The sequence below is a fragment of the Ursus arctos genome, unplaced genomic scaffold, assembly GCF_023065955.2.
Source record: "Ursus arctos isolate Adak ecotype North America unplaced genomic scaffold, UrsArc2.0 scaffold_2, whole genome shotgun sequence".
Taxonomy (NCBI): Eukaryota; Metazoa; Chordata; class Mammalia; order Carnivora; family Ursidae; genus Ursus; species Ursus arctos.
In genome coordinates this window covers 69,758,861-69,786,182 of record NW_026622874.1, presented here as the reverse complement: position 1 = coordinate 69,786,182, position 27,322 = coordinate 69,758,861, and the positions used below count along the sequence as shown (strand labels likewise).

At 44.4% G+C, this 27,322-nt stretch overlaps 1 protein-coding gene across 1 annotated transcript in view; it reads left to right on the top strand.

Annotated features, from left to right (window-relative positions):
- The first annotated feature begins 5,938 nt into the window (after positions 1-5,938).
- LOC113270880 (ectonucleotide pyrophosphatase/phosphodiesterase family member 7-like) overlaps positions 5,939-27,322 on the top strand; it is a 33,484-nt gene continuing 12,100 nt past the window's right edge. The window contains exons 1-2 of the mRNA XM_026520489.1: positions 5,939-6,188; positions 24,371-24,516. Of these exons, the coding sequence (XP_026376274.1) occupies positions 5,939-6,188; positions 24,371-24,516 (396 nt within the window). The remainder of the gene's footprint in view (positions 6,189-24,370; positions 24,517-27,322) is intronic.

Below are 27,322 nucleotides of genomic sequence, written 5' to 3'. Positions count from 1 at the left end.
AATTCGTAAGGCTCAACCACATGGTAGGAGGCAAAATAATTTCTGAGCCTTGAGATTTCCCTGAGATGGTCCAAATCTGTGAAAATTTCATGGAAGTTGTCTAAACCCACAGAATGTACAATACCAGGAATGACCTATAATATAAACTATGAATTTTGGGTGACTATGACATGTTCATTAGTTGTAACAAATGCCCCACCCTGGTGGGGGATGTTGATAGTGGGGGAGGCTGTGCATGTGTGAGGGCAGGGAATGTGTGGGAAATCTCCATACCTTCCTCTCAATTTTGCTGTAAATCTGAAATTGCTCTAAAAATTTAAGTCTCTAAAAAAATTTTCATAGAAGTTTCAAACAAGAGGACATTAAGGAAATAAGTCAGCTCTGGATTGAATCCTATGAACTCATGGATCTTCAGCAGATGGGAAATGCGGATCCCACATGCTCACACCCTCATGGACTATTCCTACTGCACCCAAAACTAAGTAGCTTTAAGCCACATCAATTTATTATTTCTCATGATTCTATGAGTTGGCTGGTCATCTCCTCTGCTGGTCTCACCTGGGCGCACTTGTGTGGCTGCATGCACCTGGAGGCCCAACTGCACTAGAAGGCTGACAATGGCCTCACACACATGCCTGGCAGATGATGCTGGCTATTGGTTAGGGAACTTGGTTTTCCTCTACATGGCCTCTTATCCTCCACAGCCCCTCTCCACACAGCCCCTTGAGCAGGAGAGCCAGGGCTTCCAAGAGAGCAAAAATAAGGGAAGCTACAAGGACTTTCAAGGCCTAGAACGAAAAGTCAGAGACCATCACATCAGCCACATTCTAGTGGTCAAAGCAAGTCACAGGCCAGCCCAGGTTCAAGAGCAAGGAAATGCCTCCACTTCTTAATGGAAGGGTTCCCAATCACACTGCAAAAGAGCATTTGTGGGATGTTGCAATCATCTTTGGAAACTACCTACCACACACACATACACATACACATGGACACACATACACACACCCCTTTATATGCAACCCTCCCCTGAGGTGCATACCTGCCAGCCAGAACCTAAACTTGACAGTACTCAGTGGAAGGAAGAAATTAGAATTCTTACGTGCCAAATCTTTTCTTGCTTAACTTCAGCCTCATCATAAGCAGTCCCTACCAGAGTTTACATCTCTTGAGAAACATTTCAATTGATCTTTGAATCCATCAATAAGGATTTGAATCCACAGCAACAGCCTGTGCACAGGAAGTGTTCAGTTCAAATAGGTTTTTCAATTCTGCCGAATCATCCTGGGAGAACTACAGTGAAACTCTGTATTTAAAAAGTTTCTTTAAGTCCCAATAATTACTAGGCTTAACAGGATGCATTCCTGATTCTTACATCACAGATATCTTTTGTTTTTTCAGTCTACCACCCCTCTTTTCTACTGAGACTTGTACCTCTTCCTACTCCAGCCATGTGGCTCTAGTGGAGACTGCCATGAGTTTATATGACCCTGCCCTCTGGTCACAGATGATTGGTCCAGAGATCTAAATAGGCCAGTCAGAGTTCTTCCCTTGGATTAATTTTCGTAACTAGAACTGGAAAATATAGTCATTCTCTGTGACAACAAGAACTCTGGAATGAGGCAAAACAGGAGCTTTTGTGGTCATGTTCCTCACCTTAAGGAGAAAACCAGTCCTGAGTGAAAGAGAATTAAGGTGATATGCAAACAAAGGCAGACACAGAGACAGAAAGAGAGATCTGGTGGTATATGAGTCCCTGCTTGTGGAACTCAGCTGCATCCCTGCCTTTCTGCAGAATGATTTCAGTGATATGGGAAATCATGCCCTAAAAAACCTGTAGCAGATGCCATGCCCATAGCCCATAGTACTCATCATTCTAGCACTGCATACACTCAAGACTGAAACACCCCATGTTGGCCTCCTTCCCTTTCTTGAATCATTTCCCCACCCCCCTATTGATGCTCCCTGGAATCACTTCCAAATAAAACACTTGCACCCTCATCCTTGTTTCAGGGTCTGCTTCAGAGCAAAACCAGACTAAAATATGGTCCCTCTTTTTACCTAGACTAATAAGATGCAGGTTTTTGTTACTTGCAACCAAGAGTTCTACCTATTACCTCATTCTGGGATGATTCCCAAAATCTGTTTGGAATTCCTCATCTCCACTCCAGTGACTATGTCATAAATATACAGATTTCTCTAAAAAATTTAATGGTATTCTTTTCTTTTCTTTTCTTTTCTTTCTAGAGAGGGAGGGGGGAGGGACAGAGGAAGAGAAACTTAAGCAGGCTCCACACCCAGCATGGAGCCCAATATGGGGCTCCATCTCACGACCCTGAGGTCATGACCTTAGCCAAAATCAAGAGTCAGACACTTAACCGACTGAGCCACCCAGGCGCCCCAAAAAGTTTAATGGTATTCTTGAAACTTAACAAAGTTTAATGGTATCCTTAAGTTTGACACAACACACTCCAATTCTGTAACAGTAACCATGCAAAAGAAGGTAAGAGCCAGAGATGGCTGGACTTGAAAGGAAGAATGGCACAGTCAAGACGGCATGGTTGGAAGATGTTTCTGGAACTGAGACCCTCGAGCCTCATGTCCCACAGCTGAGTACTAGGACAGCTTGAAAACATAGTGGCAGGAAGAGAGTTGCTCTTTCCTCCATATTTCATCCTCTACCCCATCCGAAGTGCTCAATAAATAAACAAATGAGGAATTTATGCCTTCCAAACCAAAACTTACCAAAAAGAAACCAAGGCACACTACAATGCTGCAACCATGATCATCACAGTGATCATAATGAGAATTTTCTCTAGCCAACCATCTCCACCAAATTCTGCGGATTACACCAAATGTGGCACTTCGGGGATGTTTCAGTGGACATGGCGGACTGTTTGTTGCGTGACTGCTAGCTATTTTTTCTGTGTCTCCAGAATACACATTGTTCATTGCCACCAAGGGTATCCAGGGACACAAACTAAAGATAATAATGCTTTATTGCACCTCAATCATCTTTCCCTCCCACATGCTGGACTGTCAAGGAATACCAAGTCAAATTTGTCCAAATACAAAACAGCATCATTGGCATCATCAGATCAAATAACAAAACTGTCAGTGGCACTTTATTGTCATACTTCAAGCAACCAACAACTGTTGAGCACTTACACTGCTAGGGACCAACGTAAATACTTTACCTGCTGCATTAGCCAGGATAAACTGGGTTATGCCACAGTAACAAATGAACCCCAAAATCTCAATAGCTCAGCAACAAAGGTTGACTTCCCACACTCCACGCCACCATGGACTGGCTGGGGACTATGCTCCATATGATCACTCAGAGACCCAGAATGATGGAAACATTACCATCTTAACACAAGACTTCCAGTTAATGGGGTGGTAGGGGATGAGAGAGTGAGATGGTTAGGTACCAGCCTTAGACAGCTGTAGGCTGGAAGTGATGCATGCAGCTTCCACTCACAGCACATTGGCTGTAATTACAAAGGGGCTGGGATATGAGGGGGAGAACGTGGATATCCCATGAGCAGTAAACATTCTTACCAATGTACAATATCTCATCAAAGTCTTACAACCTTAGAAAATATATCATTATTCCTTTTTACAGAAGAGAAAACAGAGACATAGAGAGGTTAAGGGACTTGCGCCAAGGTGTCATAGATAGTAAGTGGCAGAGTCAAGATGTGAATCCAAGCTTCAAAAGATGCTCAACCTGGAAAGCTTTAAAACACACTCAACCACAATGCTGCACACTCATCACAAAATTCTATGAAAATACCTCAAATAGCAAAACACATGCTAATTAATAGGAGAAGCCAAGTTATACAAATACAAAATAGAGCTCCCCTGACACACCACTTCTTCACCCCAAAGATTCAACCTAAGCAAAAACCTGAAACAGATTTCCAGGCAATCCCAGCAAGAGGGAAAGAGGTTATCCATCTGGGTCGGATACCCAGCCTTCAGCCCACCCATGTCAAGACAAAAGTCTTCCAAAACTTCCTCTGAATACCTGAGCAGACCTTCAACTCCTGTCCATTGAAGACATCTTTATACAAGGCATCTTTCTAAAAGTGCAAAGGTAAATGTCATCCATGTGCCTGCAGGAAGGGGCCAGAGGCAGACGTTGTCATATCCAGACAAGTGGCTGAGTGACAGTGCTTCCAAGAGCTTAACTCCTCCCAGCCTACAAAACTCAAGTCTAGTACCACCTCCTCCAAAGAATCCTCCCCTACCCAGCTTCTCCAGGTTGGGACCCTCTACTTCTGCTCCCACATCACTTCTCATGCACACCTCCAGAGGGGCCTTTCCATTGCATGTAACACTTTACTTGTCTGCCTGTCCCCTAGACTCTGAGCCACCCACAGACAACCTCTGCATTTATATTTCTGTATGTCTTACACCTAGGACATAGTATGTGCTCAAAAAATGTGGGGTGGATGGGCAGATGCTTAAGAGTATTCGAAGCAATTTGTGCCCTTGGGGAATTTAACACACCCCTCCCATGCCAGCAAACATGTGGCCAAGAATGAAAACTACAGTCCCAGCCTCACACCTGCAATTTACCTTGAAGTGGTTCCATAGCCTCTGAGCTGTTTACTTAGCTACTAAGTAAAAACCACCTCATAGATATGTTGCAAAAATTAAGTGGAGGGGCGCCTGGGTGGCACAGCGGTTAAGCGTCTGCCTTCGGCTCAGGGCGTGATCCCAGCGTTACGGGATCGAGCCCCACATCAGGCTCCTCGGCTATGAGCCTGCTTCTTCCTCTCCCACTCCCCCTGCTTGTGTTCCCTCTCTCGCTGACTGTCTCTATCTCTGTTGAATAAATAAATAAAATATTTTAAAAAAAATTAAGTGGAAAGCAGAAGGTATTCAAACAAATATTCATAGCAGCACGATTCACAAGAGCCAAAAGATGGGAAAAAACAAATGTTGAGCAGCTGGTCAATGGATATATAAAATGTGGCATATCCACACAGTAGAATATTAATAAGCCATGAAAAGGATAAAATGTTGATGCATACTACAACATGGATGAACCTTGAAAACATTATGCTCAGTGAAAGAAGCCAAACACAAAAGGCCACACACTTTATGATTCCATGTATATGAAATGTCCAGAGGAGGTAAATCTAAGCAGACGAAAAGCAGATTAGTGGTTGCCAGGGACTGGGTGAGGGAAGGATGAGGAGTGACTGTTAATGGGTATAGGGCTTCCTTTTGATGGAATGAAAAAGTTCTGGAACTAGATAGAGGTAATAGTTGTGTAACACTGTGACTGCACTAAATGTCCCTGAACCTGTACACTTCTGAATGTTTAAAATGGTAAATCTTATCTTATGTATATCTAACCACAGTAACTTTTTAAAATTCTTATGGGAAATTTCCAACCAATAACCTACCTAGGATTTTTTAAAAAAATTAAATGTAATAGATAATGAATATATAGTTCCTGACCCTCTAAGACCCTCAATCCATGGTGCCTGCTTTCAGGGTCATAATGAACAATAATTTGTTCTTGCTATAAAAACAGAATATACTGAGCAAAGGAAAGCACCAGTCTAATTTGTTCCTCAAATCTTCACAAGAGTGGAATTGATATTATAAAATTCCAAAATATTTCACACGGTTTGACTTTTTTTATCATGGTAAAGTATGCATAACATAAAATTTACCATTTTTGCCATTTTATAGTGTACAGTTCAGTAGCAATAAATGCATTCACAATGTTGTGCAACCATCACCACCATCCACTCCCAGAACTTTTCATCATGTGAAACATGACATCTTGTTACACTCCAGGTGTTTCAATCCACAACAGAGCTCAGGCACAATTATCAATTTGGACTTTGTTCAACCACAGATAAAAACAGGAGAAAACGGGAGCAGGCCCATGAACTCTGTGATGTGTGGTGCTCACGGCATGACGGGGCTCGGGGTCCTCACACTGCTGCTGCCCGTCCTGCTGGGCTGGGCCAGCTGCCATCCTGTCCCAGGGAGGAAGAACTTCAACAAGCTGTTGCTGATCTCCTTCGATGGCTTCCGCTGGAACTACGACCAGGATGTGGACACCCCCAACATGGACCGCCTGGCCCGGGAGGGCGTGAAGGCCAAGTACCTCACACCACCCTTCGTGACAATGACCTCCCCATCCCACTTCACCACCATCTCTGGTAAGTTCTGCCCTGCAGCCAGTCCACCAATACTAATGGAAGCCCCAGTGTCTGCCATTCCCTGAAATAGAGACCATTCTCAGTCACCTCTGCAGAGACTGAGGCAGTTCATGCAACGGGGAGAAGCACTAGCTTAAAATATTCTGGTTTTTAAAACCCCACTAGCTACAGGGCACCAGCCTGCAGACAGAATCAGGACCACAGCTGCAGCCTCTCCAGCCCCTGTTCCCTGCTCCCCAGGCCCACCCACCTTCCACCCTGCCTTACACACAGTGGCTGGTGATCTTTTCCAAAACTAAATCATTAAAAGAACTTTATAAAAATAATAAAACATTAAACTTTAAAGAACTATATTAGATTAGATGACTCCCTGTCTTATCACTGAAGAATTGGAGGGACACCAATGCTCTTTGGGTCTTTTTTGGGGTTTTTTGGTTTTTAAAGATTTTTTTAAAAGATTTTATTTATTTGACAGAGAGAGACAGCCAGTGAGAGAGGAAACACAAGCAGGGGGAGTGGGAGAGGAAGAAGCAGGCTCATAGCGGAGGAGCCTGATGTGGGGCTCGATCCCATAACGCCGGGATCACGCCCTGAGCCGAAGGCAGACGCTTAACAACTGAGCCACGCAGGCGCCCTTGGTTTTTAAAGATTATATTTATTTATTTGAGGGGGAGAAGCATGAGCAGAGTAGAGGGGCAGAGGGAGAGGGAGAAGCAGACTCCCTGCTGAGCAGGGAACCCGGCATGGGGCTTGATCCCAGGACCCCGGGATCATGACCTGAGCTGAAGGTAGGCAATTAACCAACTGAGCCACCCAGGTGCCCCATCAATGTGTTCTTTGAAAAGAATTAAAATCTTATCTTTCTGTGGCCCAGAAAGTCCCATGACCTGGCCCCTGACCCGCGCTCTCCTGGCCTCACTCATCTCTCTTCCCCTCACACGGTTCTTTCCAGATCATAAAGGCCACCTGCCGGTGTCTCCACCCAGCCCCCACCTGCCTCAGGGCCTTGCCCCTGCCAGTCTCCCCAGATCACCTGGAGCATGTAGTCCAAATGGGGAAGACACACATTAGACAAGTAAATACACTAACAGATCTCATTACAACTTGGAGAGGCACCGAGAAGGAAGAGGAGAGTTTCTCCAGGAGAAGACAGCTAGGGCAAATTGACTTGAAATTGGAGGCAGGGAAAGGCTGCAATGGGACAGTTGAACTGAGAACTGAAAGAGACCTCAGGAGACAAAGAGGAAGGAAAAGTATTCCAGGCAGACAGAAGGGCATGTTCTAGGTCTCTGTGAGAGGAAGGAACATGGTCGTTCCAGAATCCCAGTTGCCAAAATGCAAAGGATTTCACTATAGTAAGAATAAGAATAGTTTCCATTCCTCCAACATAGGCCTGAAGCCGGGCAGCATGTGCTAGGTGCTTTGGCTTCGATGTCTCCAGTACAACAAGACTGCAAAGCAAGTGTTGACCGCATTTCACAGATGAGAAAACTAAAGCTCAGAAAAGCTGAATAACTCATCAGTCACTTGGCCAAGAAGTGGGCATTGGGAAAGCCAGGTTTGGAATCAAGTGTGTTCCTGACCACACAGAACTCGTTCCGCCCAGCTATAGACCTGGAATCCACAGACCCTTCTCATGGGGTAGGGCGTGGTGCCTGACAGCATGAGCCTCGCCCCTACCCAGAGAAACACTCCCTTGGGGTCCAAGGCAGCTCCAGAAGCCTCTGAAATGATACACAAACTGCTGGTACCTTTCTCGGGGAAAGGGTTTTATCACTTCCATCAGACTCTCAAAGGGGCCCTTGAATCAGAAACTTAAAAAATAAAGCTGAACAACCACTCAGAGAGAGATTTGCTGAGAGAGATTTTCCTGCATGTAAACTCTTTGAGACACAAGTCATTTGGGAACTATTAGTGCTGGAAAACAGGAACTAAACAGCCCTTTTCTGGAGAAAGTGAATGCTACTTCCCAGTGGCATTAACTTCATAACACTTAAAAGATCTCCCATGGGCAGATTCTGGGTCCCTGAACACTGAGAATACGATGGGCACAAAATATTATAAGGCGTGCCCACCTTTTATTTATTCCCAGAAGGTTTTCAATGAGAAGACATAACCAGTAAGAGCAAATTTTAAAAATTATAAAATCACTGCAACTCCTCTCCTACATTCATTGCCAATGGGGAATGGAAATGGGTACAGTTTCAATGCAGGGTAACTTGGCAACAACCAATACAATCAGGACCATACAAATTTTCTTATTTGGCAATTCCACTTGTAGGATTTAATCCTACAGATACATATCTGCTGGGCGGAAAACGATGTACAGTTTACATACGAAGTTATTCATTGTGTGGGCATTTGTAACCACAGGAAAAATAGAAACAACCTAATTATCCACCCAGAGGGGAATGGCTAAATAAAATACCAGACAGCCATAGAATGGCATAATCTGTTACTTTTAAAAGGAAAAATGAGGTAGTTCTTTGTGCCCTGATAGGAAGCTATCTCCAAAATAGATTAAGTGACAAAAGCAAGATATAAAGAATGTGTGTATGTATGTGTTCATATAATATAAATGTATATATATGTGCATACAATTACTTACAGATGTATAGAGGACCTCTGGATAAATAAACAAGAAATTGGTGATACTGGTTCCTCCAGGGAGGACAGGGGGTGGGAGACTTTGAACTGTACCCTCTGTGTACTTTTTAGATCTTAGACCATGTGAAATGTATTGCCTATAAATAACAAAATGCTATATACCAAATAATCTTTTTAATTCACCCACTGTGGAAAAAACATGTTCCTTTGAACCCTCTATTTATAAACAGACCTGCCATTTATTGAGCAGGTGAATATTCACTCTGCTTCAACTTTAAAAAAATGTTTTTCAACCCCAGCACTACTGACATTTGGGACCAGACTTTTCTCTCATGGGGTAGGGGGGACATCATGTGCACTGTGGAATGCTGAGCAGCATCCCTGGCCTGTATACCCACTAGATGCCAGGTGCTCCCCCCCCCCCATGTGACAATCAAAAATGTCTCCAGGGGGCGCCTGAGTGGCACAGCGGTTAAGCGTCTGCCTTCGGCTCAGGGCGTGATCCCGGCGTTATGGGAGCGAGCCCCACATCAGGCTCCTCCACTATGAGCCTGCTTCTTCCTCTCCCACTCCCCCTACTTGTGTTCCCTCTCTCGCTGGCTGTCTCTATCTCTGTTGAATAAATAAATTAAATCTTTAAAAAAAAAATTATTAAAAAAAAATGTCTCCAGACATTGCCCAAAGTCTGCTGGGGGAGCAAACTGGCCCCCAGCTGAAAACCCCTGCCTTGAATTGTAGAACCTAATACCTGGCTTATGAAAATGCTAAGCAGGTATCATCATCATCAGATCCTTCAAATCTTGTAATGGTGGTATGAAGTCAGGACAGTTACCCTCTTTAGGTGGGTAACTGGTGAGATATCTGAGGTTCAAAGATGTACAAATCTTTTCTGGGACAGAGGTGGGATTCATATATATATATATTTTTTTTTTTTAAGATTTTATTTATTTATTTATTTGACACAGAGAGAGACAGCCAGCGAGAGAGGGAACACAAGCAGGGGGAGTGGGAGAGGAAGAAGCAGGCTCCCAGCAGAGGAGCCTGATGTGGGGCTCGATCCCAGAACGCTGGGATCATGCTCTGAGCCGAAGGCAGACGCTTAACGACTGCGCCACCCAGGCGCCCCCAGAGGTGGGATTCAAATTCAGCCCTGGATGGTTACAGACACTGACTCCTCAATCCCTGCCCTCCAGCATGACTACGACCCACCAGTGTCTTTGATTCTAATTAAGCAATCATTCCAAACCCCTCTGAATGCTGTCCATCCTCAGAGCTTCTAGGAAACAAAATATATCCTGAATATGTTGTATTAATGAAACAGAGGCCACCCCAGGCCCAATAAAACCCCCAGCATTTGTCTTCATGAGCTGGGTTCAAGCAGACCTCTGTCCAACTCCAATGTAGGAAAGAATCATCCATAATAGAAAAAATAATGGATAAAATTCGTGCTGCCAGCACCCAAAGACCTCATCAGATTCCAAGGTGTAGGCCCAACACAAAATATGATAAAGGGGGCTCTCTTAGCTCAACAACTAATTAATTGGTGTTCTTACGAACGCCTCTGGGCAATTTAACGGGGAAGAGAGGTGATGAGGAGGAATCTGCTGCACTGCTTCACATCTCAGCTGCAATATGACACACAGCTCCAACACAGGCTCCAAGAAACCATGTGGCCACTCCCCTGAGCTTTCTAGACAGAGTTCAAGGGGCAAGGGCCAAGTGGTTTCAGGCAAGGATCAAGGCCAGGAGAAGCCATGTCCCAGACACAAGGACCCATGAGCAAGCCTCCCTAAGACAGCTGACTTAGCCACCCAGGGTCAGGACTCTGGGCCTCCAAGAGCATCTGCTGCCCTCATCTGGGCAGCGGAGCCTCCTCATGGCTGTGTGCTGTCAGGTGTGCGGATATCTCAGCCCTCACCCCACAGCCAAGGTCACATGACCTTCATCAGCTTTCCCTGCTGCTGGTAAAGAAAGTGTTCCCGGAGAAGTTTTTTTGGACGGTTTCCAATGTATTCATTCCTTCATTCAACAATTATTGTTTTAGCGTCTCCGTTGGGCCTGGCAGTGGGAACAGTGGCCAACTACACTTCAGTGTCTCCAAAGTCTTGCCACTTCCCAGGGATTGCCCCAAACACAGGCCCATGTCTCCTCTGTTCCCAGATCCCACAGATCTTTTGGGGGCGTTGTTTCCCTTTCTCTGTAGCTCTGCCAGGGAGAAAGATGAAGAGCCCTTTCCTGTAGATCCTTCTGCCTTTTTGTTTCCTTTCTCTGACAGCTCAGGGAATCAGACAGGGGAATGTGTTCTCACTCGGCTATGTCCCCCCCCCAAACCTTCTTCTGTACCCCACCTCCTCTATGGCTCCCATAATGGGCAGAGCTTAGGAAAAATACCCGCTTTCCATGCTTTCTCCCATGGCACTCTTTCCTTGAAGCAGGGAGGACAGAAGTCTTGAGCAAAAGACTCAGGAAGGGAGGATTTCTTAAAAACTGGCTATTTATTCAAAATATCCTATCTTATCACCTCTCTATGTGAGACAATCTTCGAATCCTTACAAAGAATGTGTATTTTTCCTCCAAGTATAGGCCCTCCCCGCACCACCTGCAAGAGGTGGAAGTGGGGCCCCTATCTTGGATCAAAGCTCCCAAGTGCAAAGCAAGCACTGGCTCTGGGGAAACATTTTCCCTCCAGCTCCCCAAAACTGGGCACTGGGCAGGCCTGCATATTAATCAGATTCATCCCCTCCCCCATCAAATGAGCCATTACTTCCTCTAAGATAGTTTTCTTCTTCCCACCTGGCTTCATCACCCCCATGCCCAACATCCATCACACTCACACACACACACACACACACACACACTCACACACACACACACACACACACACACACACAGGGGCTTGGACACAGCACCTGGAAGCTTCTTAAAATAGAATGATGTATTAGTTTTCTATGGCTGCAGAACAAATTACCACAAACTTAACAACTTAGAACAACACCCATGTATTATTTCTCAGTTTCCATGGGACAGGAGTCAGCACCACTGAGCTGGGGCCTCTGCTCAGTGTGTCACAAAGCTGCAGTCAAAATGTCAGCTGGGATGGGGTTCTCTCCCAAGCTCATGCGGTTGTTGGAAGAATCCATTTCCCTGCAGCTGTAGAACTCAGGGAAGCTTGCTCCTTTGAGGCTGCAAGAGGGGGTCTTTCTGCTCTAGATCCTCTTTTTTTTTTTTTAATGATTTTTTATTATATTATGTTAGTCACCATACAGTACTAGATCCTCTTTTAAGAGCTCACCTGATTGGGGCGCCTGGGTGGCACAGCAGTTAAGCATCTGCCTTGGGCTCAGGGCGTGGTCCCAGTGTTGTGGGATCGAGCCCCACATCAGGCTCCTCCACTGTGAGCCTGCTTCTTCCTTTCCCATTCCCCCTGCTTGTGTTCCCTCTCTCACTGGCTATCTCTATCTCTGTCGAGTAAATAAATAAAAAATCTTAAAAAAAAAAAAAAAAGCTCACCTGATTAAGTCAGGCCCACCCTGGGAAATATACCTTTTGATTAACTCAAAATGAACTGATTAGGGTTCAAGAGATCTGCAAAATCTCTTCAACCTTTCTACTTTCTGTTGGTTAGAAGCAAGCCACAGGTTCCACCCATGCTCAAGGGAAAAGAATTATAGCAGGCATATATATCAGGGACAAGAACCCTGGGGGCCATTTTGGAATTCTGCCTAGCACAAACAGATCCTTGATGGGGCTCATATAAACAGGGAGTGAGCATCAGTCTTTGTATAAAGGCAAAAGGTAACAGGGGACATGCCCCAGAGTGAAGCTCCAGAAAGCCTGCAGAATTATGACTAACCCCTGAACCCTAGGGGGCAATGAATGTCCATGGAGGCTGGGCTCTCCAGTCACAGTGTGTCACCACATCAGTATTAGGCCCTTTCTGTTACTTAGGCAAAAATGAGGAGGAAGGAAAAAATGAGCAGGAGGAGGACACAGAGAAGGAGGTGAAGAAGAGGGAGGGGGAGGAAGATCATTAATTTGAAAGTATTTATAGTATTTCCTAGGGCTGCCATAACAAAATACCACAAACTGGGCAGCTTAAAACAACAGAAATTTATGGAGTTCTGGCCTGGCTCAGTCAGTGGAACTTGAGTCTTGAGCTCAGGATTGTGAGTCCAAGCCTTACGTGGGGTGTAGAGATTACTTAAAAATAAAAAATTTTTAAAAATCTTTTTAAAAAAACAGAAATACGTTGTTTCACAGTTCTGGAGTCCAGAAGTCTAAAATCAAGGTGTTAATAGAGCTGCACTCCCTCTCAAATCTGCAGGGAATCCTTCCTTCTGTCTTCCTCGCTTCTTGTAGTTTGTTGGCAATCTCCGGCATTCCATGGCTTGTAGAGGTCACACTCCCATCCTCCATCCAATTCCACAGAATTCTCCCTGTGTCTCTGTTTTACAAGACCATCTTCTTATAAGGGCACAGTCATTTGGATTAGGGGCCCACCCTGCTGCAGCATGACTTCATCTCTATAGTGGCCCTATTTCCAAATAAGATCCCATTCTGAGGTCCTGGGGCTTAGGACTTCAAGTATCTTTTTTGAGGAACACAATTCAGCCCACAACAGTACTATAAGACATAATTAATTGATAACTATAGGTATTAATAATCCAGGTCCTCAAATTATATCATCAGAATAATCGATCTCTCCTTTCCCTCTCCCTCTCCTTCTCTATTTCTAAGAGTAACCACAAAATTCCCAATATTGGCTCTCATTGGACCAATTTACTTCTCAAAACCAATCACTGTGGCCTGGGATGGGGGGTGGAACAATGCTGAACACCCAAGCTAAAACTACAGGTCCACCACCAGGGCAGGGTTAAGGGGGGTGGCAAGCACCACACAAACCAAGTAGACTACAAGTCAGAGACTGGTGGGTTCTCAGTGGAAAATCAAGGTCTGTTATCAGAGAAAAGAACAATGGAGGAAGGTCTGGCAGGGAGGGCTGAGGTCTACCTCACTAGCCTGATGGGGCTTCTGATGTGGGGATGGGGGTGTGCAGTCCAATGGTCCAGTACTCAGTCCCAAGAAATCACACCTTCATCTGTGGTGCTGCTCACAAGGCCTGCGCTCCCTGTGGATTCAGTAACCACACATGCAAACAGCCACCTTCCAGCATGGTCCCCCAGTCTCCCTGAACTGTCCCAATTCCCCTCAGATCTCACCAGAATGAAAAGCCATTCTCTGAGGGTTAGCAGCTCATTCTGCTACTTTAAATCACTCGATTCCTTCTCCCTCTCCAGAAGTCTGTACTTATTGCTCCATCACTGGTAATGACAGTGAACATTTTTGCAATCTCAGTTTTTACTGCAAAGTGATTGAGGACCAGGGAGAATAACTTATGCTGCTGAAACTAAGGAAATCCCGCCAAGCAAGTGGTGGGTGGATAGGAAGTCTTATGGCAGCAGCATATATTTTTCTCCCCCAAAGGAACCTACTGAAAATAAGAAGCTATCACCACCATGTTTCAGACAAAGGCTATGGAAAATGTAAGCTGTGATATTATAATTTGACAATGTTAAATCTAGTAAAATAGATATAGATCAGAGGTGAAAAGGGGACTCTGGTAACTAGAGGATGGTCAAGAATAATAAAAGTGAGATCATCTCTGCTCAACATTTTCTCCTTTCTTGAAAGGGTACTCAATGATAGGCTCAAGCTCCCTACCAGCCAGAAATTAAGTCTCTCCCAATTCCAGAATCCCACCAGGGCAACCCCAAAACCAAAGCCATCACTTGTAACTGTATAGATTGTGTACAGCACAATTCTAGGGAGGTTATTTTCATGAATTCTATGTGCGTGGTATCCCCTAGAGGTGCACAGGGCACAATTTGCACAAATGATCAGTTGCTTACATTCTATCCTAAAATCAATCTATAAGACGTAAAAATACCTCATAGATGTCTTAACTAGTCGTGAATTCACCTCTCCTTTTTTTTTTTTTTTTAAGATTTTATTTATTTATGTGGCAGAGAGACAGTCAGCGAGAGAGGGAACACAGCAGGGGAGTGGGAGAGGAAGAAGCAGGCTCCCAGCGGAGAAGCCGATGTGGGAGTCGATCCCGGAACGCCGGGATCACGCCCTAAGCCCAAGGCAGACGCTTAACGACTGCGTGACCCAGGCGCCCCTCACCTCTCCTTCTACCTGAGACAGGAACAAAGGAAGCATGGCCAAATGTACTTGGATAATCTTTAAGACTAGGTCATGTTTCTCAATGTCTCACCACTGACATTTTGGGCCAAATCATTCTTTGTCTTAGGGTGGCTGTCCTGTGTGTTGTAGAGTGTTTAGCAGTATCCCTGGCCTCTACTCACTAGATACCAGCAGCTCCCCTAGTTGTGACAACCAAAAATGTCTCCAGACATGGCCAAATATTCCTTGGAGGGGTAAAATCACCCCCTAGTTGAGAACCTTTGGACTAGATGTATAATACACAAATCACATGTATATCAGAGAGCCAAAGGCTACTCATATGACACTCTAACCAGTGAAAAACACAGACTCTGAAAGAGTGAGGTAGGGAAAGGAAATTAAATCCCTGCTGCTGATAACAATACAAGCCCAGCAGATGTTGCTGGAAACGTAGTTAGAAGATGCTATAAACCTGAATCAGTTCCCATCCTGCTTCCCCAGAAATAACTCTCCACTGAAAAAGTCCTGGAAGTCAACAAAACCCTCAAAACATAGATGAACCAAGCAAAGAAAATCACAGATGCAGACAGAAAAGATGTGCTTCCAATACCAGTCATTTCCACAAGGAGGGAAAAAAGGAAGTCATGAAAACAACTGAAAATAGGGAAGGCTGGAAAACCAAGATTATTTCCTAACTTGTCATTACGCTAATTTCCAACATGTAGAAAAATCAGATGCTGATGTTTCAGGTCTACAGATTACACAGGAGAAAGTGTCAGCCCAAAACACCACAGCAACTGAGCAAAAAAATCATGACTGCTCCAAATCCCAAGGCCTTAAGAGAAGCTGGAACCATTTGAGACTGACAGGATGAGTATATTAGTTTCCCATGGCTGCTGTAACAAAGTACCATAAGCTGGATGGCTTAAAGCAACAGAAAGTCTAAATGCCAGAAGCCCAAAATCAAGGTATCAGTGGGCCATGCTCCCTCTACAGGTTCTAAGGGAGAATCTTTCCTTGCCTCTTTGGCTTCTGGTAGCTGCCAGCATTCCCTGATTTGTGGCCACACCATTTCAATATCTGTCTCCATGGTCATGTTGCCTCCTCCTTTTCTGTGTCCTCTCTTCTTCTGCCTCTTATAAAGACGTTTGCCTTTGGATTTAGTGCCAACATGGATAATCTCTTCATGTGATGATTTTCAGGATGATCTCTTCATGTCCAGATCCTTAACTTAATTACATCTGTGAAGACCTAGTTTCCAAATAAGGCAACATTCACAGGTTCTGGGAATAAGAATATGGACATACAATTTGGTGGGGGGCATCACTCAGCCTACTATATTGGTAAGAGGAGAAAATGAAGTGAGAAAAAAAAAATGCAGGGGACAGATTCCACTTCTGTGACAGTGGTCAGTAAGGCAGGACAATGGTAGAACTATGTGTTAACAGAGTTCCCAGATGAAACTCAAGTGAGCCTGCTGCTTCCAGGTACTCAAAGAGAGAAAGTTCCTGTTTTTGACAGCAGATTAAAGGAAGAGGTGGAGAGTGTGAAAACCCATTCTCTGTTGGCCTAGTTCCTAAGGAATCATGCCTCTGCCTGAGGGCCATTCTCAAGTCTTGTTCAAGAATAAAATGATTTATGGATGGCCATAATTAAAAAGCAATGTCAAAAAGAAGCAGCATCAGCATTTTTCATTTGCATTTACACATGAACAAGAGCAGTTTAGTAAAATGGGCATGCTAGGGTTTTTTAATATTCTCTGTCCAAAAAAGGGCTGCCATCATGAGTGCTAGTGTTGGAGACAAGCCTCAATTCTATAGCAGGAGTTGATAAGGTTTTAAATTTTGATTGGTTCACCTGTCCTCATTTCAAGTACTTTTGTTATGGGTCCAGTGGATTATCAATGGGTGGCACCCTGGGTGTGTAAGCTTGGGTAAGTGTGGTTTTGAGCACCAGTGGGGGCTGTTTCCTATCAGTGTCTTGGCTGTGGTTCTCAGTGAGCTTGTCAGCTCAAGAATGGAACACTGGGTTGATTTAAGGTGGTTGGTTGACTTAATTTGGCAACTGTTATTCCTCACTGATTTCATACTAGCTGGTTAACAAGACATTTTCTTCTTTGGCTTTGGGAATATGAACTTAATGAATCACAAATCAGGAGGGAAATGAAGAAACGCTTATAATTTATATGGTAGATTAGTTTAAAGGAATTAGTGACATAGCCGTTCCTCAAATTATTGTTAAATAAATAAATGCATTAAAGTGTGTCTATGCCCAAATGGACTATCTGTAAATATACAGTGTTACACCTGAAAATTAGTAGGTAGGAATAGAGCAAATGTTTGGAGCAGAGGGGAAAGAATGCCCTTATTGAGTTATTAAGGTAAGTCATGGTTTCTCTTAATCCACTAAAATATCATTTTTCCCAAATTGACTTTGGACTAAATCGGGTTCTGTTTCCTACTTGTTCAGATCATATCTGGCCATCTGCAAAGGGGGCAGAGGTAAGACGGAGTTTGTTCAATTAAATTCAACAAACATTTGTTGAATGTCTAATAAGGGTAAAGCCCTATGCTTTGTGCCAGGGAGATACCAGAATAAATGAGGCATAGCCCTACTCTTAGGAAGCTTATAAACTAATGGAAAAAACGTATTTGTAGGCAATCATCTGAAATTCAAGAGGAAATGAAATGGATGCTAAGTGGAAAGTATAAGCAGGATGGAATGGCATGAGCGCCATGTGTGCCCAGTTCCAAAGACACTCCCTGACAGCCCGCAGCAATGCTGCACAGGCACTTCTTGTATGATCTGTAGGCCCATGAAGGTTTGCCTCTAGAGAGGTCTAATCTAGGTCTAGAGTCTAAGTCAGGTCAGTCCTGACCTTAGGATCAGGGAATAAAAGGAGTGGTTTTCATCTATTAGAAGCCAAGGAATAGCCCAGAACACTGGCAAAAACTGAAAAATTTGCAAGTTCTAGAGCAGGGTTTCTGGGCCAAGAATCCAGGACTGAGATGAGGAGAAAAAGCAAGTCATGAACCGTCTCAGCCATTTTTTCATCATCATAATCAAAAAAGGAAAGACCTTCAGCAGTCTTACCGGGTAGACGCCAGACCCTATTTTAGTTCAAATTTTCGAACTAGTCTCTCAAGCCATCTAACAATGGGCAAAATAGTGGTTTGTCCACAACAACATAACTGAACAATACCGTTCACTTATTTCCAAGTGCATATCACGTGAGAAGTTTAGGTCATTAACAAAAAAACACTAAGCAAACTCAGGCTACATAATCCTTTCAGCGAGGTAACTGACAATGGATACAACTGGGACAGGACATTATAAAACCACCTCTATCTACTTCTGCCCAGGCAGTGAACTGCTTAGTTTTAATAGTTAAAAATCATGGCAGATACAGTTGACACCTGAACAATATGGGAGTTAATGGTGGTGAAGCCCCACACAGTTGAAAATCCATATATAACTTTTGACTCCCCAGAAATTTAACCACTGATAGCCTATCATTGCCCAGCAGCCTTACTGATAACATGGACAATTTATACATATTTTATGTATTATAGTTTATAATCTTACAATAAAGTAAACCAGACAAAAGAAAATGTTACTAAGAAAATCATAAGGAAGAGAAAATACATTAACAGTACTGTAGTGTATTTATCAAAAACAATCTGTTGTATAAGTGGACCCACACAATTCAAGACCATGTTGTTCAAGGTTGGACTGTATTTGCTCTTGCCTTCTACCAGGCTCCAGTATCACTTCCTCCATGCAGCCTTCCCTGATCTCCTCTTTTCTGTGTTCCCACTTCACTTTGTTGTTGCATATATTGGAGCGTTGATCACCAGCTATGTCAGGGAGCAATAGGTGTAAAACACAGAAATCCTTTCACGCTAGCTCAAGGGAAAGGACTGCCCTGCAAGGCTCTAACAGGCAAAGTCAGCCAAGGGAACCAAATGAGAGACAATCAGAGAAAATGGAAAATGGAATTAGAGAGACCAGACCTTATGTTTCTGGCTCTCAGAAGCCTAGTGTCCTTCTAATCAGCCCCAGGAACTCTCCCGTCTCTGCTTTACTCACTCACAACCAGCTCTCTCTTTTTGCTCATGGCCCATCATGGTAGGCTGCTCAGAGCCCACCACCAGCTGACTAGTTACAGCATCTCCTGGTTTACGTCTTGAGAGAGAGAATTGGGTTTCTCACCAACCAACTAAATGTGGGGAGGAGATGCCACATGGTACAAATATGGTGCCTAGACCTGCCTCTTATCAAGGCCTACAAGTAGGGGAACTCTAAGAGAAGGTGCCTGTGAACATTGCTCTCTCTTTAACTCTCTCTCCCCTGTCCCCTAGACTGTAAATGCCATGGCACAATCAAGGATAATACTCAGCTCAAAATGTTTGAGAAAGAGAGGATTTGGATCAAACACTGGACTTGGTTTCCTCAATTCACCCTGCAAGTATTTGAGAAATAAATAAATGTCAGTCTCTGAGAATCAAGAGAAAGGAGCCGAAGCTAGCTGGGTTGGTTCCCACACCTGAAAGGCTCGGTTGGGTGAATTTACCTGCACCTTGCCATAAGTGGCATGGTGTAGGAGTAGGCATCGTACCCAGATTAAAGCATAATTAGCAAGCAGCACGAATCACGTTCTCTAGGAGACCTCATCCTACTTCCTGTTTAACTTGTATAATTACCCACATCGCAGACATTGAAATGACATGGATGACAGACTCTCAGAATGGATAAAGCCAGAAACGCCCTTGGAAATCATTAAGCCTCTCATTTTAGGGCGCCTGGGTGGCTCAGTCAGTTAAGCATCTGCCTTCGGCTCAGGTCATGATCCCAGAGTCCTGGGATTGAGTCCCGCGTCAGACTCCCTCCTCAGGTAGAAGCCTGCTTCTCCCTCGGGCTGTTGCTCCCCCTGCTTGTGTGCTCTCTTTCTCTCTCTCTCTGTATAATAAATAAATTAAAAAAAAAAAAAAAACCTCTCACTTTACAGAGGGGAAAACTGAGTCCCAGGGAAAGAGAAAGTGCTTACAAGAGCCAAAACTAAACCCAGATGTCCCGCCTCTGAAAGCAGCCCCTCTTCTGTAGCATCATACCATAGTGAAGACAGCGTCATCTGACCCAAGTGAAACCAGTTCCTTTGCATCTACTGGAACTCCAGGCATGGTCAACAGTGTTGCCCTCACGCAGCTTTTCCAGCCCAGTCCCTGATTGTGTCCAGAGTTGAAAATGCAATTTTAGTAAAACTGATTGCCACTCACTGTAGCTGTTCATTTCTTAGCTTTCCTCCTCCTCTGCCTTGTTCTGCCCATATTCCAGAACTGGCCCTTAAGCAGGATCAAGAGACTTGAGCAGCAGGAAAGAGGAACCGAAGGGGCAGTGGAAATTTCTGCTGGGTCATTAGTGGTCCCCAGCTGCTGGCTGGATTTAGAACATACCTTTAAGTGTCAGGGTGGAAATAACCCAAACACCGTGGAGACAGTTTCCTTTGTGCAATTACTGGGACTAGCCATGCCACAGAATAGAAGGGCCATGCTCCCTGAACTCATTTTAGGTTAGGTGTTTGAAACTTGGGTAATATCTCTTCGAGGGGAAAATGGATTCCATGATTGGTTCCCAGGCTAGTCTACTTAACTGATACTATAATTGACCTCTGGGTCCCAGAGCCTGGAAGCCAGAATCATTAAAGTCCAGGAGGGGGAAGTTTCTGTGTCCGTGGCATCCTCTGCTTCCTCCAATCCCTCCTCCACATCCTCCCAGTGGCTTTGGGCCCCCGAGCTTCCCCAGATAATGGAGCGCTCCAGGTTTTGACAGCTGCCTGCCCTCCCTTTGGTCCCTCACGGAAGCTGCTATCAACCCAGATTTTGGAGTAATGGGCACTCTGCTAGAACTAATCCACATGCAAGTGTAAATGACTAACAGCCCCTGAGCTAGTGGTTCTGACATGTCAGTGGGACATCTCAGTGGGCACTAGAACCACCAGGAGAGCTTATGAAAATGTAGGCTCCCAAACCCCACCCTAGAGGTGTGGATTCAGCAAAGGCTGGAGTGGACACCAGGGAATTTGTGACGGTTTTTTGTTTGGTTGCTTTTTCTTTTTTTAATTTATTTGAGAGAGAGAGAGCGAGAGAGAGAGCAAGCATGAACAGGGGGGAGGGGCAGAGGGAGAAGCAGACTCCCTGCTGAGCAGGGAGCCCCACTCAGGCTCGATCCCAGCTCTCTGGGATCATGACCTGAGCCAAAGGCAGATGTTTGGTTTTTTGGGGGTTTTTTTTAAGATTTTATTTATTTGACAGAGAGATACACAGAGAGAGAGGGGACACAAGCAGAGGGAGAGGGAGAAGCAGGCTTCCCGCTGAGCAGGGAGCCCGACGCAGGGCTCGATCCCAGCACCCCGGGATCATGACCTGAGCCGAAGGCAGACGCTTAAAGACTGAGCAACCCAGGCACCCCCGAAGGCAGATGTTTAACCAAATGAGCCGCCCAGGTTCCCTGGGAATTTGGGGGGGGTTAAGATTTTTTTATTTATTTGAGAGAGAGACAGAGAGAGCACAGAGGGAGAGTGAGAGGGAGAAGCAGACTTCCTGCTAAGCAGAGAACTGGATGCAGGGCTCCATCCCAGGACCCTGAGATCATGACCTGAGCCAAAGGCAGATGCTTAACCGACTGAGCCATCCAGGCACCCCAGGAATTTGTGTTTTTTAACAAGCAGTTCAACTGATTCTGAGGTTGGTGGTATAAAATACCACGGATAAATACTAGACCAGATGAAGTGGAAGGTGTTTGTAATTCCAGGGTGAGTTGCTCTTTACTGGACAGGAAGAATCACATAGAACAGAATCCAGGATTTACAGGCAAAAACAAAATCAAAAAGCCAAGGCAAAAGCAAGCTACTCCCTGGGTGAATTGTCTCTGTGTTTCCATTTCATCTACTGTGATATGGCATGGCTCAGCCATGAGAAAGCTCAGACACTATAACAAGGAGACAATTTGTTATAGATTTCAAAAGGCTTCTGTTACTCATTCTTGAGGCTTGAAAAGTTCTTGCCCACTTAGCCCCTACCTACCTGTAACAAAGTACTCTCACTTGTGGCATTTGACACACACACCCACGACATACAGTATAGTAGAGAGATTAAGAGCCCAGGTTGTAATGCTCAACACCATCAGTCATTCCGGAAATGCATGTCAAACCCAATGAGATACCATTGCCATGGCTATAATCAAAAACAGGAAGATAACAAGTGTTGGTGAGGACGTAGAGAAACTGGAACTCCTGGACACTGCTGATGGGACTGCAAAATGGCACAGCCACTATGGAAAATAGTCTGGCAGTTCCTCAAAAACTTAAACACAGAGTCATCATATGACCCAGCAATTCTACTCTGAGGTGTATACCCAAAAGAACCGAAAACTGACACTTATACATGAATGCTCATAGCAGCATTATTCACAGTAGCCAAACAACCTAGAAACAACCTAAATGTCCACCAACTGATGGATGATAAACAAATTCTGGTCTGTTTGTACAATGAATATTATTCAGCCATAAAAAGGAATGAAGTACAGATACATGCTACAACATAGATGAACCTGGAAAACATGAAGCTGAGTAAAAGAAACCAGACACAAAAGGTCACATATTGTAAGATTTCATTTCTATGAAATGTCCAGAACAGGTAAAACTATAGAGACAGAAAGCAGATTAGATGTCAGTAGGAGATGGGGGAATGGAGGACTTGGAAGTGACTGCTAATGGGTATAGTCTCCTTTTGGGGTGATGAATATGCCCTGGAACTAGAAAGAGCTGATTATTGCACAACATTGTGACTATACTAAATGCTACTGAATTGTACACTTTAAAATGTTAATGGTTAATTTTATGTTATGTGAATTTCACCTATTCAAAAAAAAAAGCATGGGCTGTAACAAAGCCTCCTGGGTTCAAAGCCCAGTTTTGGTACATGATCTTGAGCAAACTTTGTGCCTGTTTCCTTAAAGGGGGAAATCTCTAGAAGAGGGGCTATTATAGTAGCCACTTGCAGGATTGTTGGGAGCATTAGATAAGTTAATGTCCCTACAAACTTAGGAAAGGTGTTGGCTTATGACATGACAGTAAATATGTGCCATGATTTCATCGCACAAACCCTACCTGCTATTATTCAGGCAACCAAGGCCAGGCAGGTTAGGGGTTTGTTCAAGTTCATACGGCATGTTCAAAAGCCAAGTCGGGGTTGGCACCCAGATCTCTTGGACTCTAGGTCCATGCTTCCCCTGATGACCACCCAATTTGATCCCTGACCAGGAATCTTGACCCCAAAGCCCCAATCTCTGACAGCAGCACAACTTCTTTCCAGTGCCCCCAAGCGTGGTCTACCTACAAGGCAGAAACAAAAAAGCAACAACTGTTTTTGCTTCTTCCCAGCTGAAAGCCTTGGCCATCCTAGGGGGACTTTACCCACCAGCAATGACTCTGAGCCAGTGGAGAGCTTTCCCTTCTTGGTTCCCGTAACCGTCCAGTTCTAGTCACAGAACGTCCTGCCTTGATTTAACTTGGAAACAGGAGAAATCACCACTATCTTATTATAATCAGTAGGGTTACCCAGAGGATTCTGTCCCAGCAGGTAAGGAAGTGGACTCAGTTGTCCCCTTGGATCTTTGGTTCACTCTTTAGACTTCCCCCCAATACGCACTCCCCTTTTCCCTGGTACAATGTAAGATCACAGGTTTTTTCCATGTCTGGTTCAATTCTTACGTTTTCAAGAACAATCTAGCTTAATCACATTCCCCAACATCTGCCTTCCTTCTTTAAGTAGGGAGAAATAAGTCTATACCCATTTATGTCTAGAAATCCTTCCTGATTTCATTGTTTTCCTCAAACAGCATGGGAGTCCTAGGAAAAACCGTGGGATATTTGCCAAGAATTGGGCCCACTGGAAATTCAATATTGAATCAGATCATCACAAGCAGAACAGTAGGAAAATCATCCCACAGGAAATATTCAAATTCTGGGCTCTTACCTTCTGGACACAGAATAACCCAAGTAACCTGGCCTCCCCATGCCCTGCCTTCTCTCCCATATCAGATTCTACAGCCAACCCCAGCTTCCTCCAGGACTGTGAGGACTCTTCCAGGGAGCAGATCCAATCTGGCAGTTGTGAGATGTAATTAGCCCTTCCGTTATGCCTACCAGTGTTTGTACCTCCAGAAAACCAAGTCTGAATGAAGCCCCAGGGTAGCCACCCAGGGCAACAATCCTCCAGAAGAAGTAGGCCAACCAGAAGGATATTGGGGGAGGTCTTAAGATCACTTTGATACCCCTGGCAGTTTCCATTCATATAACTTATCAATACCTTCCCTCCTTCATTCCCCAGGTCGCTGGATTGAAGATCACGGAGTCATTCACAACATGATGTTTGACACAGAGACTAAATGGAAGTTCTCCTTCAAAACTACACAGAACAAGACTGAGTGGTGGGACAATGGTGTTCTCCCCCTCTGGATCACAGCCCAGAGACAGGTACTATCAGAAACCCTGGGTTAGCTTCCAGGACATCGCCTCTCTTTCCTAAGCATGTGGGATGGGGGTTAGAAGCTGTGACCTTGAGAAAGTGACTTAACTTCTGTAAACATGTTTCCCTAAATGTGTAATGGGAATAATGATAATGTGCTATGTAACAGATTTGATGTAAGTATTAAATGAAATATGCATTTAGCCATTATCGATGGATGAGTCTCTATGAGGGCAGAGTCTGGCTTAATCATGATTGTACCTCCAGGGTTCACCATAGGGTCTGAACTGAGCAGCTCTTTCACAAATATTTGCTTATACACTTGCCTCAGACTTAAGCATAAAAGCCCTTAAGAATGAAGTTGACCATTTAATGAATCTTCAGACCATGAAAAGCTCTAAGAACATTCACTTGAAAGGATTCCAGTGGCCACTTATTATTGCTTCAAAAAGGCAGAAATCAGAGCTGCAGGTTTAAGTCCCAGCCCCAAAACTGCTGTCAGCTTTGTATTTTCTTTTCTATTCTTTTTTAAGATTTTATTTATTTCTTTGACAGAGAGAGAGACACAGTCAGCAAGAGAGGGAACACAAGCAGGGGGAGTGGGAGAGGAAGAAGCAGGCTCCCAGCAGAACAGGGAGCCTGACGTGGGACTCGATCCCAGGACCCCGGGATCACTCCCTGGGCCGAAGGCAGACACTTAACGACTGAGCCACCCAGGCACCCAGCTTTGTATTTTCTTTTTTTTTTTTCTTTTTTTTTTTTTTAAGATTTTATTTATTTATTCAACAGAGACAGAGACAGCCAGCAAGAGAGGGAACACAAGCAGGGGAAGTGGGAGAGGAAGAAGCAGGCTCATAGCTGAGGAGCCTGATGTGGGGCTCGATCCCATAACGCCGGGATCACGCCCTGAGCCGAAGGCAGACGCTTAACCGCTGTGCCACCCAGGCGCCCCCCAGCTTTGTATTTTCTTAATCAACTTTCACAGTCATCACTTCAGAGTAGAACCTTCTCCTTGTCTTCCCCAAGACACCAACCTTTGCTCCAAAGATCCCCTGGGCACTGGAGCTTCATCTCTGTGCTCCAACATATACTGGGTGTATCATGCTGCAAGGTGGTGCTGCTGCAGCTCAGAATGCAGGCTGTGGACTTAGACTCCTGGAGCAGAATCTGGCCAGCTCCACCTTTCTCCAGTTGCTTTACCTTGGGCAAAACACTCCTTTCTGTGCTTGATTTGCCTCACCCATAAAATGAGGATTATCAGAGTCCCTACTTCTTAACTGAGATAATGCATGTAACATGCTGAAACTAAATATTCAAAAACTATTAGTCTTTAAAGGAGACTGAATCATTTAGCACTTCAGCTAGTCACTACAGCTCTAAGTCAGAACTATTCAATGGAACTTTCTTTGATGATGGACATGTTCTACTGTGCACTGTCCAACATGAATACCACTAGCCACATGTGGTTATTGAGCCCTTGAAATGTGACTAGTGAGACTAAGGAACCAAAATTTTAATTGCATCTAATTTTTATTAATTTCAATTTAAATCTAAATATCACATGTGGTTAAGGGCTACCATATTGGACAGCATAACTTTAAATGAATCACAGGGGGTTGTCAATGACTCTACCTCAGCTTCGTTTTTCCCTTGACTGTTGGGCTCTAGATTCCTTCCTCTTCTGTCACATTATTTTTAACTTTGAGGCAGAAACCATGCAAATAAATTCTGTCCCCTCAAGGAAATAACATTCATAACACCTTCTATGTGCCTAGTAGTGATTTAAGTGTTTTAAATTTATTAATTTATACCAGTTCTTAGGTGGGTGTTACTATCATGCCCACTTAACAGGTGAGTAAACTGAAGCACAGAGCAGTGCCATAACTTCTCAAAGTCACAAAACTAGCAAGAGGCAAAGCTGAGATTTGAACTCACTCTGGGTTCAGTAACTCTTAACTCTTAACCATAACATTATATTACTTCCCTGGCCAAAACATTTAGCTGTGGATTTCATAGTGAATCACGTATTTGCCTTGCTGCTAGGGAGGTCTGGGCAGTCTTCATTAATTCTCTGTTCAAAACCCAGGGCCTCTCTAGTCTCTTGCTACAGTATTTGTTCATTGGCATGAGGCTTCTGGTAGCATTCTTTCCTGTAGTTTTTCTTATTCATGGTTCTTATCTCATTATCATTTATTTTCAGGACTTTGTTTCCTTCTGTTCAATTCATAATCAGAGTGTTCTTCCTCTTTGCTGAATTCATAAGTGGTTGTGCAAAAACAGAATCTGGTGCAAGGCCAGACGACTGACAAGATGCCATGCATTTGGCAAGTGAAAGTCAATCTGGTATATCTCATTCTACCACTGACATCTCCTGCCATGGGACAGGGCCACTGGTCAGCTCCCCGAGGAGCTGGCAGGAAAGCTGCTGCAATCAGAGCAAACCTGTGGCCCCAGGTCAGCCCCCCAGTAACAGCATACCAACTGGCCCTAAATGTCATTCAGGGGCCCATCTCTATTACCAGGCAGGACTATAGGGGAGTGGCCTGACCTGTATCCATCACTGGGAAAATCCATCCTTCTCCTGAGTCTCTTCCAGGAGGGCTTTGTGGAGATTGATGCAATCACCTTTAATGGGACTAGAATGTTTTCCTTCCATGACACTAACACTGCCAGAGTCCATCAAGATATATAAGAATTGACATGCCTTGTGGATGATGCCTAAAAGATGGGATTCCTGGCCACCTTTGCGTCCATTACTCACAGTCCAAGAATGTATCCACACTCCAGCAGAATTTCACTAATGGTCAGGGTATG